At 39.6% G+C, this 13,978-nt stretch overlaps 1 protein-coding gene across 3 annotated transcripts in view; it reads left to right on the top strand.

The window, feature by feature from the left end:
- TSGA10 (testis specific 10) overlaps positions 1 to 13,978 on the top strand; it is a 93,219-nt gene that overhangs the window by 9,021 nt on the left and 70,220 nt on the right. For all 3 annotated transcript variants that reach the window (XM_019969771.2, XM_019969770.2, XM_019969769.2), the window contains exon 2: positions 6,594 to 6,722. Coding sequence is in view for 2 of the 3 variants with exons in the window: in XM_019969770.2 (XP_019825329.2) it covers positions 6,594 to 6,722 (129 nt within the window). In the remaining variant the exon portion in view is untranslated. The remainder of the gene's footprint in view (positions 1 to 6,593; positions 6,723 to 13,978) is intronic.

Below are 13,978 nucleotides of genomic sequence, written 5' to 3'. Positions count from 1 at the left end.
TGTCAGGTAAACTCTTGGTCTCTATACTTTTAATTTCTAGACCTGACTGATAGTAAACTTGACTGTTCATCTTACCAAAAGAAGAGGGAAACTTCCTTTTTTTAAATTAATTTTTATTGGAGTATAGTTGCTTTACAGTGTTGTGTTTCTTGCTGTATAGCAAAGTGAATCAGTCATATGTATACGTATATCCCCTCTTTTTTAGATTTCCTTCCCATTTAGGCCATCACAGAGCACTGAGTAGAGTTCCCTGTGCTGTACAATTGGTTCTCATTAATTATCTGTTGATATTTTGTACATAGTTGTGTATGTATGTCAGTTCCAACTCCCAATTCCGCCCTTCCACCCTGGGAAAGTTCCCTTTTGTCTGCTTTAGTACACTGCTTCATTATCAAGCTCTACAAATTTATATTGACACCTTCCTGTTATCCAAAGAACTCAGTGCAGATTTTATGGGCATACAGAGAGCTCTAGCATATTGCTTGTTCTTAAGATACTAATCAAATCTCTTATAATTATACAGTGGAAGTGAGAAATAGATTTAAGGGAGTAGATCTGATAGAGTGTGTGATGAATTATGGAGGGAGGTTCGTGATATTGTACATGAGACAGGGATCAAGACCATTCCCAAGAACAAGAAATGCAAAAAAGCAAAATGGCTGTCTGAGGAGGCCTTACAAATAGCTGAGAAAAGAAGAGAAGCAAAAAGCAAAGGAGAAAAGGAAAGATATACCCATTTGAATGTGGAGTTCCAAAGAATAGCGAGGAGAGATAAGAAAGCCTTCCTCAGCTATCAGTGCGAAGAAATAGAGGAAAACAATAGAATTGGAAAGACTAGAGATCTCCTCAAGAAAATTAGAGATGCCAAGGAGACATTTCATGCAAAGATGGACTCAATAAAGGACAGAAATTGTATGGACCTAACAGAAGCAGAAGATATTAAGAAGAGGTGGCATGAATACACAGAAGAACTGTACAAAACAGATCTTCATGACCCAGATAATCACAATGGTGTGATCACTCACCTAGAGCCAGACATCCTGGAATGTGAAGTCAAGTGGGCCTTAGGAAGCTGACTATGAACAAAGCTAGTGGAGGTGATGGAATTCCAGTTGAGCTATTTCAAATCCTGAAAGATGATGCTGTGAAAGTGCTGCACTCAATAAGCCAGTAAATTTGGAAAACTCAGCAGTGGCCACAGAACTGGAAAAGGTCAATTTCTATTCCAATCCCAAAGAAAGGCAATGCCAAAGAATGCTCAAACTACCACACAGTTGCACTCATCTCACATGCTAGTAAAGTAATGCTCAAAATTCTCCAAGCCAGGCTTCAACAGTACATGAACCGTGAACTTCCAGATGTTCAAGCTGGTTTTGGAAGAGGGCAGAGGAACCATAGATCAAATTGCCAATATCCGCTAGATCATTGAAAAAGCAGGAGAGTTCCAGAAAAACATCTATTTCTGCTTTATTGAGTATGTCAAAGCCTTTGACTGTGTGGATCACAATAAACTGTGGAAAATTCTTCAAGAGATGGGAATACCAGACCACCTTACCTGCTTCCTGAGAAATCTGTACACAGGTCAGGAAGCAACAGTTAGAACTGGACATGGAACAACAGACTGGTTCCAAATAGGAAAAGGAGTATGTCAAAGCTGTATATTATCACCTTGCTTATTTAACTTATATGCATCATAAGAAATGCTGGGCTGGATGAAGCACAAACTGGGATCAAGATTGCTAGGAGAAATATCAATAACTTCAGATATGCAGATGATACCACCCTTATGGCAGAAAGTGAAGAGGAACTAAAGAGCCTCTTGATGAAAGTGAAAGAGGAAAGTGAAAAAAAATTGGCTTAAAACTCAACATTCAGAAAATGAAGATCATGGCATCTGGTCCCATCACTTCATGGCAAATAGATGAGAAACAATGGAAACAGTGACATACTTTATTTTTTGGGGCTCCAAAATCACTGCAGATGGTGACTGCAGCCACGAAATTAAAAGACGCTTACTCATTGGAAGAAAAGTTATGACCAACCTAGACAGTATATTAAAAAGCAGAGATATTACTTTGCCAACAAAGGTCTGTCTAGTGAAGGCTATGGTTTTTCTAGTCGTCATGTATGGATGTGAGTTAGACTATAATGAAAGCTGAGCACTGAAAAATTGATGATTTTGAACTGTGGTGTTGGAGAAGACTCTTGAGAGTCCCTTGGACTGCAAGGAGATCCAACCAGTACATCCTCAAGCAAATCAGTCCTGAATATTCATGGAAGGACTGATGTTGAAGCTGAAACTCCAGTACTTTGGCCACGTGATATGAAGAACTGAATCACTAGAAAAGACCCTGATACTGGGAAAGATTGATGGCGGGAGGAGAAGGGAACGGCAGAGAATGAGATGTTTGGATGGCATCACCAACTCAATGAGCATGAGTTTGAGTAAACTTCGGTAGTTGGTGATGGACAGGGAGGCCTGGCGTGCTGCAGTCTATGGGGTCGCAAAGAATCGGACATGAATTAGCAACTGAACTAAATGAACTGAAACATACTAATAACTATGTGAGGAAGACCACGGAAAATGCATAGCTACATAAATTGTTGTATTACGAGTATCTTGGATGTCTCAATGAAGAGGTGATCACTGTTTGACAGAGAAGACAGAGAAAGCCTCCTGGTGAATTTGGAATTCAAGCCTTAGAATGCCGGGAGCCACCACAGGAAATCCCACCCATGACAAAGTCATGAGGAAGAGACCTGACAGGCAAGGCGGATCAGGACTCTGGACCTGCTCGAGCATCTACCCCGAAACCAAAATCTGTCTGTCTACTGTTTACTATATTATATTTTTCACCAACTCTTCTGACATTAGCAGGGGGCTATCCCTGACCACCTTTCTCTGAAGAAAATCAACTTAGGGCTCTAATTAATAAGTCTCCTGGACATGAAAGGAGTATTTCAATTCAAATCCCTCTGATTAGCATTCTAGCTTGCTTGACAGGTTTATCCATACTCTTAACACTAACGCACATGAATATTCACAACTTCCCAACCATGAAAGGCACGGGAAGCCTGAACATTCTAAAAGTCCTAATGGGCATAGAGCCCTTTAAGGGGTGAAAAATTATTAGAATAGTACTGGTAAAGGGCTTCATTATTGGGCCAATGCTTGCTGCCAAGTTCCTGTATCTCTTGTCCATTGTGCATCTGCGAGTGCGTTAGTTAATGTAGTTGAAATGTAAGAAAAACAAGTAGTAGCCATGGTATTAACCACATCAGACCTTTGAGCTAATAAGTTCTTTCTTTGTTGTGACCCACTGCACCTTTGCTCCGTGAGAATGTAACTGTTGAGTACTTTCTGAGGCTGACACAGATTAGAAATATAAAGAAAAAACAAGGGGAAACAAGTTTTCTGGTTGATCAACCTTTATCAAAAAAGGGTCATAAAATGTCAACAGGCCTCCAGACCAGAAGATAATGTACATAGCAAAAACCCCTTGTTTATGGAAAGGCATACAGAAAAAAATCCTGGTTTCGATAAGGGCAAAACTGCTGGAGTGTTTGGGCTGACTCTGCATGACCTTGCATCTTTCATTTCCCTCTATGTACAAGTCAGGGTATAAAAGCTCCTTTTGAAAATAAAGTTACGGGCCTCGCTCACCAAAGCTTGGCCTCCCCGTGTCATTCATTCGCCGACGCCGTCCATCCTGAGGGTACCCTTGGATCCTGCTGGGGCTGGACCCAGCATTAGAAGTTTCTTTTACTTTGGTGGAGAAAAGGGTGAGGGCAGGGCTCATGAGCAGAAGATAATATGGGGGCATCCCTGACGGTCCTGTGGCTAAGACTTCATGCTTTTAATGCAGAGGACCCAGATTCGATCCCTGGTCAGGGAATTAAATCTCACTTAGTGCGACTAAGAGTTCTCATGCCACTCTTTTTTTTTCAGTATTTATTGGAGTATAGTTGCTTTACAGTGTTCTGTTAGTTTCTGATGTACAGCAATGTGAATCAGCCAAATGTATATATATATCCTCTCTTTGTCACTGAATAGAGTTCCCTGTGCTATAGAGTAGGTATACAGTAGGTTCCTATACACAGGTTCTCATTAGTTATCTATCTTATTCATGGGATCAATAGTGTATGTATGGTTTACTTGCTAAGTCATGTCCCACTCTCATGACCCCATGGACTGTAGCCTGCCAGACTCCTCTTGTTCGTAGGATTTTCCAGGCAAGAATACTGGAGTGGGTTGCCACACTGCAGGCAGACTCTTTACTGACTGAGCTAGCAGGGAAACCCCAGTGTATATATGTCAGTCCCAATCTCCCAATTCATTCCACCCCTCATTTACCCCTTTGCTGTCTATATGTTTGTTCTCTACGCCTGTGTCTCTGTTTCTGCTTTACAAATAGGTTCATCTGTATGAGAAGCTTTTTCTTTTTCATGTTTTATTTATTTTTATTTTTCAGTTGTGCAACTTGTGGGCTTGCAGAATCTTAGTTCCCTGGCCAGGGATTGAATCCGAGCCCCTTGGTTGGAAATAAGCACTCGTAACCACTGGATCACCAGAAAATTCCCGCTGAGCAGTTTCTTGAAATGCAATATTTCAGATCGACTGTGAATTAAAAAAAAAAAAATCTGCATTTTAACAAGATTCCCAAATTATTCACGTTTACTAAAATTTGAAAAGTAGTGAGGAGTCATTTGATTGTTATGCTGAGTTGCATGTTTATAACTAAGGATATGTTTTCAACAGAAACTATGTAAGAAATGGTGGTTAGGATTTCAGCCTAACCCATACAGGCCTGAAACGATTCATAATTAGAAACGCTGTGTGGAGTCTAATGCTTACGTTCTAGGACAGGCAGGAACTGCTGGACTGGAGAACAGAAAAAGCAGATTCGTGTCTTGGTTAGAGAAAGGGAAAAAGCAAAATAAACATATCAGACTGCTACGGGCTGGTTTGCACAGGGTGTGACACAAGTTCAGTGACTGGGGATACTGATCCTGTAATTTCCCAAGAACCAGGTTCTGGAGCGCAGCATCTGTGTTGCTTTGCTTGTAGCAAATTCTGTCTTAACATAGTGGCAGCCTTGATTGAGAGAACAGATTATTTCCATAAATTATACAGGTTCTAAGATACATAGTCAAGTGAAAAAAAGCACCTGCAGAGTAGTATGTATAGTATGCATGTGTGCATTCCAAGTCGCTTCAGTGGTGTCTGCCTGACCCTTTATGACCCTGTGGACTGTGGCCTGCCAGGCTTCTCTGTCCATGGGATTCTCCAGGCAAGAACACTGGAGTGGGTTGCCATGCCCTCCTCCAGGGAATCTTTCTGACCCAGGGATCGAACCCACATCTCTTATGTCTCCTGTATTGGCAGGCGGATTCTTTACCACTAGTGCCACGTGGGAAATCCCATGTGTAGTATGCTAAAGTGGAAAATCTTTAACACTTGTTGTTTTGCCCATGTGCAAATATGTATGTAGAAAAATTCCTAGAAATGGAATTATTTGTACAGAAGCTGTGTAGATTTGTAATGTTGCTAGATTTTACCCAGTTGTTTCCATAAATATTGTATCTATTTACACTGCTACTAGTGATATTTAAGAATGTTTAGTTATATAACCAACTTTATGATCTTTGCCAATGCGATGGTTAAAAAATGGTATTTCAGTGTTGTTTTAATTTGTATCCCTCTAAATGGTGAGATTAAATATCTTGAAATGTATTTAAAAGTCATTTCTGTGAAATATCCTGGTGCATGGGTGCATGCTCAGTCGTGTCCAACTCTTTTTGACCCCATGAACTGTAGCCTGCCAGGCTCCTCTGTCCATGGGATTTCCCAGGTAAGAATACTGGAGTGGGATGCCATTTCCTCCTCCAGGGGATCTTCCCGACACAGGGATTGAACCAGGGTCTCCTGCAATGCAGGTGGATTCTTCACCACTGAGCCACCTGGGAAGCCCCTTATTCTTGGCCAGTTTTATATTACAGTATTTCTTTTCCTTTTTTTATTTATAGGAATTATTTACATATTAGGGAAGTTAGCCCTTTGTGATATGGGTAGCAAATCTTTTTGTTAATACATAAAAACAGCAATGAACAGGTAGCTAGTGGCTGCTGTATTGAATATCATAGGCCTGGAAGTTGACCATTGCTGCTGACCCTAAGGAAATGGCAACCCACTCCAGTGTTCTTGCCTGGAGAATCCCAGGGACAGGGGAGCCTGGTGGGCTGCCGTCTATGGGGTTGCACAGAGTCGGACACAACCTATGGGGTCGCATAGAGTTGGACATGACTGATGTGACTTAGCAGCAGCAGCCTGTTTCCTTATATACAGTGGGGTATGTGTTTTTTAAAAATTGTGTTCAAGATTGTAGTTCCATATATAGATAACACATGGAAAAAGTTTTGTAATGTAGTTTTAAGAAACTAAAACTTGATGAAGTCCTTTTACCTGGTGGAACAAGGTTAAAAACATTTTTTTAATTGAATGTTACTAATTTTCAAAATTTTAATTGTTATGGGAAATCACATGGCTGTTTTAAACCTAAATGTCTCTGTATTATTCTCATTCTTTCCACCAGGTTACCACCAAAGAACATGATTTTGGTCTAGGGGCTCCAGTTTCTGAAGCTGAAAAATACCAGAATATTCTCCAGCTAGAGCAAGAAGTGAGAAATCAAGACAAATTCATCTCTACACTGAAATTACAGGTTACACTTAGTTTCTGTGCATATGTCCCTAAGTTAATTTAGGGTGGGGGCCTATATTAAAATAAGATAGAGAATAAATTCTCATTCAGTACTCATTTAAATTGTATGGGTCTAAAATCATTCCATTTTTATCTTAACCATCTTGAAAACACACAGGTTCAGAGTGAGTACAGACTGTGTGCCAGGTATTGGATCAGATGCTTTTAAGTACATAACCTTACTTCGTCATCCTGACCTTGTAAGACTGTGATGTCACTTCCATTTTACAGATGTGGAAGCTAAAGTTCCGAGAGGTTAAAGAATTATTATATTTGACTAATGAGTGACAGAGCTAGGATTTTCCTGAACTCCCAGTTTAGCTGGAATTTGATTCCAGTTCGGTGAACTCCCAAGTTCAGTCCTGTTTCTGGTCTCCTGGTGTCTGACCTGTGGAATAGCTATTAATGAAGTGAAAAGTGTTAGTCACTTAGTCGTGGCCGATTCTTTGCAACCCCATGGACTGTGGCCCACCAGGCCCCTCTGTATATGGAATTCTCCAGACAAGAAACTGGAGGGGGTTGCCATTGCCTTCTCCAAGGGATCTTCCTGACCCAGAGATTGAACCTGGGTCTCTTGCATTGCAGATAGATTCCTTACCATTTTTCCTAGCCAACAAGGCTGTTAAAAGAAACTTCCTCTTCTAGGAAAATGGAGTAGACTTGCTTTTCCTTACTCTTTCCACTAAGTACAGCTGAAACCCTGAATATTATGTGTGAAGCAAACCTAAAAACACTTTGACAGGTGAGCAGAAGGAAGAGTTGCTAGGCATCTCAGTGCCCAGTGACTGTGAGGACGTGGTAGGAAGTTTCTGGTTTTTCTTTGTGCTCCAGGTATCCCAGGCAGAGTACTGGAAAAACTGGCAACCAGAAATAAGAGATGCAGATTAAAAAAGGTGTCAGAAAAGCCATGCCTCCTAGCCAAAGGACTAGGAAATGGGCAATCTAGCAAGGCAGATTACTCTTAGATAAGAACTGCCCACTCTTAGCAAATACCAAGGAGAAATCTAGCCCCATAAAAGCCTAGACATCCACCCTTGTCACACTATAACAAGGAGCCCACCTTGCCCCACCCTCTGCCACCCTGCCCCAGAAGGCCCCCATCCCACCACTGTTGTATCAAAGAAGGCTGAGTGGAGAACTAAGACTTTAGCGTCCATCAGGCAGTAAGGAAGTCCCCAACCCCACATTGTCAGCAGAGACCATGTGGGGAGCCAGGAAATCCACTGCCACCTGGTAGTAAGAGAAGCTTCCTTTTTCTGTTTGCTGGGGTGATACCAGAGGTGACCTAATGCAGAGTCGGAACCTTTACCACCCTACAGCAGGAACAAGTCTACCCACCCACAGTGGCTGTGGGGAGCAGTAATAAGATGCCTCTCTTCCTGCTCGCTCTGGTGGTATCAGCCGAGGATGAATTCTCATCCCTGCCTAGCAGTCACAAGAAGCCCCACGTTTCCTGGGTGTTACCCGAGGCCTTATGGAGAGATTGGACTTCCGCTCCTGTCCACAGTAACAAGCCAGTGTCCCTCTTTTCCTGCTAGAGCAGTGTCACAGGAACCCTCCCAAAAGACATGAGTCGGTGTCTTAGACTACCAGACCTCAATAAAAGATAAAATCACTCCTCATCCCCCAAATCAGGATGCTGTCAACCTCTGTGAGAAAAGAGGTGTCTCTAACCCTAACCCTAACCCTAATTGGTGTCCTCACCAATGCAGAGATGAATCAGATAACAGTTATCTGACAAAGATTTTAAATTAGCCCTCAAATAAATGCTTTAACAGGCAATTTTGAGCGTGCTTGAAACAAACAGAAAATATCATCAAAGAAACAAAAGATATAAAGTATTAATAAAGTATTAAGTATTATTCCAGTGGAATTTTGGCAGCAAATAAGATGTTCTTCAATAGATGAATAGATAAACTGTGGTACACAGTAGAATATTATTCATTGATAAAGAGAAATGAGCCATCAAGCCATAAAAGACATGAAAGAACCTTGAAAGAATATTGCGAGGTGTTAAAAGCCCATCTGAAAAGATTACGTACTCTGTGACTCCAACTTCAGGACCATCTGGGAAAGACAAAGCAAAGACATTAGAAGATCACTGGTTGTCAGGGGTTTGGAGGGAGGGGTGAATGGAGCACACTGGGTATTTAGGGCAGTATATATTCTGTATAATACAGTAACACTAGCTACATGTCACTATACATTTGTAAAAACCCACAGAATCTACAACCCAAGGAGTGGACCCTAATTAAACTCTGGACTTCAGTTAATAATAATTTATAATGTTGGTTCATCAGTTGTAACCAACGTACCACACTAAAACAAGATGTAAATAAGGGCAAATCGGGGTGAGTGGGAGAGGGGAGAAGGGTGTGTGGAAACTCTGTACTTACTGGTCAGTTTTTCTGTAAACCTAAAACTGCTCTAAAAAAGTAAGGTTTGTTAAAGAAAAAAACACATGGGAGAAAAGATTTCCAAATTATGTATCTGATAAGGAGTTAATATCCAGAGTATATAAAGAACTCCTACAACTCAGCAACAAGAAAACCCAAAACAACTCAGTTCAAAAATGGGCAAAAGACTTGAGTAGGTATTTCTCCAGAGAAGAGATACAAATGGCCATAAGCATATGAAAAGATGATCAGCATCACAGTCTTTAAGGAAATGCAAATCAAAACCACTATGAGATATCACTTCACACCAATTAGGACCACTAGTTATCATCAAAAAGCAAAAAATAACACATATTGATGAGGATGTGGAGAATCTGGAGTTATTTATGCATTGCTAATGTAAAATTGTTTAACAAAAAAGTTTGATAATTCCTCAAAAAATTAAGTATAGGATTACCATGTGATCTAGCTATTCCACTCCCAGGAATATCCTCAAACGATTAAAAGCAGGGACTTAAACAGATACTTCTATTCCAAAGTTCATGATAGCCAAAATGCAGAAAAAACCCGGATGTCCATCGATGGATGAATGCATAAACAAAGTGAGGTATATACAAGCAACGGAACTTTATTCAGCCTTAATTCAGATGGGAGACAACAAGATGGATGAGCCCTGAAAACGGCGTGCTAACTGAATTAAGGTACAGGGCAAATATTGTATGATTCCACTTACAAGAGTTAGATTCATAGGTGATTATTTAATGGGTACAGTTTCTGTTTATGATGATGAAAAAGTCCTGGGAATTAGATATGGGACGGTCGTACTATGTTGTGAATGTACTCAATGCTACTGAATTTTACACTTAAAAATGGTTAGAGTGGTAAATTTTGGGATGTTCTATAACTGAAATTAAAAACTCAACAAACAAACATGGAGAAGAGAAGAATGAATCACTGAACATGAGAGTAGAAACAGAGAAATTACCTAATGTGAACAATAGAGAGAAAATAGATTGAAAAGAATGTGAACAAAACCTCTGGAACAGGTGGGCCTATAAGAAATGCTCTGCATTTGGATGGCTGGAGTCCCAGAAAGAGAGGTAAGAGAAGGTGGGGCTGAAAAAATATTTGAAGAAATAATGGCTAAATATTCCCCAAATTTGAAAGTGAGACTAGGGGTCTCCCAAAGAAATCTACCCTGAGACACTTCATATTCAAACTGATAAGTAAAGACAAAAAACATCCTGAAAGAAATGAGAGAAATAATTCATAATTTATAGGGGAACACCAATTTAAATGACTGCAAATCCAAAAACATGGATATCAGAAGGAGGAAGTGGCACAACATTTTTTCAAGTGCTGGAAGAAAAGAGCTGTCAACCTAGTACATATTCTGTATTTAGAGAAGTATCTTTCACAAATGAAGGGCGAATTAAGATGTTCTCAGATGAAGAAAACTGAGTTTGTTGCCAGCAAAGCTACCCTAAAAGAATAGCTAAAGGAATTTCTCTAATGAAGAAGGAAGTGATAAAAGGTGTAGTCTTGGAAGAAGAAGAGGGAAGGAAGAACAATCCGTAGAGCAAAAATATGGGTAGCTCTGATAGAATTTCCTTTTCTACTTTTCTGAATTGTATCTGTCAGATGTCTTTCTCAATGCGTGCAAAGGGAATATTTAAGACAATTATCTTATTAATAGAGGAGAGTAAGGGACATAAAGGGAGGTAATAATTTTCACTTCACTTGAATTAGTAAAATGTAGGCTGTGATGTGTGCTCAGTCACTCAGTTATATCTGATTCTTTGCAACCCCATGTACTCTAGTCCACCAGGCTCCTCTGTCCATGAGGAATTTTCCAGGCAAGAATACTGGAGTGGGTTGCAATTTCCTACTCCAGGGAGTCTTCCCTACCCAGAGATCGAACTCGTGTCTCTTGCATTGGTAGGTGGATTCTTTACAAATTGTACCACCTGGAAAGCCCGGAGGCTGTGATAGCTTATGAATATAAATGAAACACCTAGAGCAACAACTAAGAATCTCTACAAAGAGATATACTGAAAATTGCTATGTATAAATCAAAATGGAATTCTAAAAAATGTTCAAGTAATTCAGAGGAAAGCAGGTAAAATAAAACAAACAAAAAAAAACAGAAAATAACAAAAAAATCACACTTGAATCTTAGCATAAAAGTAAATACATTAAATATATGTAATCTAAATACACCAATTAAAAGATAGAAATTGTCACAGTAGATTAAAAAGAAACATGACCTAGCTTTATGCTGTCTGTGAGAAATTCACTTCAAATATAATGATATAGCTAGCTTGAAAGGCATTCAGACCCAAATGAAGAAATGGAACTTTCCCTGTTTACAGATGACGTGATCTTCTTGCTGGAAAATCTTGTAAAATCTACAGTGTAGAAACTGAAACTAATAAATGAGTTCAAAAGGTCAGAATACAAGACAAACATATTGTATATTTGTATATTATAATTAAGTTGTGGAAATTTAAAAAAATGCAATACCATTTACAATCACTCAAATAGAAAATGTAATCTTTGGATATAAATCTAGCTAAATAAGTATGCACTTACATTCTGAAAACTATGAAATGTTAATAAGAGAAATCAGAGTAGATCTAAACAAATGTTCAGGAATTGGAAGCCTCAACCTAATAAAGATGTCAATTCTTTCCAAATTGATACACAGATTTAGTGTGATTCCCATCAAAATTCCAGGAAAAAATAATTTTGAAAAAGAACAAGGTGGAAAGAGTCATTCTCCTTGATTTTAAAACTTAATATATGGCTATAATAATCATGATTGTATGGTATTGCTAGAGTAATAGACACAGATCAATGATACAGAATAGAGAATCCAGAAATAGCCTTACACAAGTACAGCCAGATGATTTTTGGCAGAGGTACAAATACAGTCTAGGAGTAGAAGAAAGGGAGTCTTTTCAACAAAAGTTGTTGGATATCTTTTAGGGAAAAAAAAATTAGCCTAGACCTAAACCTCATACCTTACACAAAAATTAACTCAAAGTGGATCAAATGTAAAAAAAAAACTATGAAACTTTTAAAAGATAACAGGAAAAAATCTTCAGGATCTTGGACTTGCTGAAGAGTTCTTAGACAAGAGAGTAGAAATATGATTCATAAAAGAAAAAGTTGATGATTTGAATTTTATCAAGATTTAAGCCCTTTGCTCTGCAAGATCAGATCAGATCAGATCAGTCACTCAGTCGTGTCCAACTCTTTGTGACCCCATGAATCACAGCACGCCAGGCCTCCCTGTCCATCACCAACTCCCGGAGTTCACTGAGACGTCCATCGAGTCAGTGATGCCATCCAGCCATCTCATCCTCTGTCGTCCCCTCCTCCTCTTGCCCCCAATCCCTCCCAGCATCAGAGTCTTTTCCAATGAGATAACTCTTTGCATGAGGTGGCCAAAGTACTGGAGTTTCAGCTTTAGCATCATTCCTTCCAAAGAAATCCCAGGGCTGATCTCCTTCAGAATGGACTGGTTGGATCTCCTTGCAGTCCAAGGGACTCTCAAGAGTCTTCTCCAACACCACAGTTCAAAAGCATCAATTCTTCGGCACTCAGCCTTCTTCACAGTCCAACTCTCACATCCATACATGACCACTGGAAAAACCATAGCCTTGACTAGACGAACCTTTGTTGGCAAAGTAATGTCTCTGCTTTTGAATATGCTATCTAGGTTGGTCATAACTTTCCTTCCAAGGAGTAAGCGTCTTTTAATTTCATGGCTACAGTCACCATCTGCAGTGATTTTGGAGCCCAGAAAAATAAAGTCTGACACTGTTTCCACTGTTTCCCCATCTATTTCCCATGAAGTGATGGGACCGGATGCCACGATCTTAGTTTTCTGAATGTTGAGCTTTAAGCCAACTTTTTCACTCTCCACTTTCACTCTCATCAAGAGGCTTTTTAGTTGCTCTGCAGAAGCCCCTGTTAATAGGATGAAAAGATAAGCCACAATCCCTGTTTCTGTCAAAGGACTCATATCGAGAACAAATGTGGAGAACTCTCAAAACTCAACAGGTAAAAAAAAGCAAGCAATCCAAGTAGAAAATGAACAAAGTATATGAAGATATATTTCACAGAAAGAAATATTGTAGACAAACAAAAAGATGTTCATCTTTTCTAACAGGGAAATACAAATTAAGACCATGATGATATAACAATGCATACTGTTGAGAGCAGTTAAAATAAAAAACAGTGACAGTACGAAAAGCTGGCAAAGATGAGGATCACTCATATATTCTTGATGGCAATGGGGAATGGTACAGCCACTTTGGAAATAGTTTAGTTCTTAAAACACTAAACGTACATTACCATACAACTCAGAAACTTTTCTCTTGGGAATTTATTCCAGAGAAATAAAATTATGTTCACTCAAAAACCTGTATACAGTTGTTCATATCATAGCAGCTTTATTTGTTGTAGTCCCAAACTGGAAACATCTAAAATTTTGCTTAAGTGGTGGATGATTAAACAAACCACGGTAATCCATACTGTGAAATATTATTCAGCAATGACAAAGAACTATTGCTCCACATAGCAATTTAGATATCAAGGGCACTGTTTTGAGTGAAAAAACCAGTGTCAACAGATAACATACTGTGATCTGTATCACATGACTCTGTTTATGTTATGTTGTTGTTGCTAAGTTGTGTCCAACCCCAGGGGTTGCAGTGCGCCAGGCTTCCTTGTTCTTCACTGTTCTGTAGTTTGCTCAGACTCATGTCGATTGAGTCAGTGATGCCATCCAGCCAGCTCATCCTCTGTTGCCCCT

Source organism: Bos indicus, chromosome 11 (assembly GCF_029378745.1).
Source record: "Bos indicus isolate NIAB-ARS_2022 breed Sahiwal x Tharparkar chromosome 11, NIAB-ARS_B.indTharparkar_mat_pri_1.0, whole genome shotgun sequence".
Lineage (NCBI taxonomy): Eukaryota > Metazoa > Chordata > Mammalia > Artiodactyla > Bovidae > Bos > Bos indicus.
The sequence above is the reverse complement of the archived record's forward strand: the minus strand, read 5'-3'. Positions and strand labels throughout refer to the sequence as shown.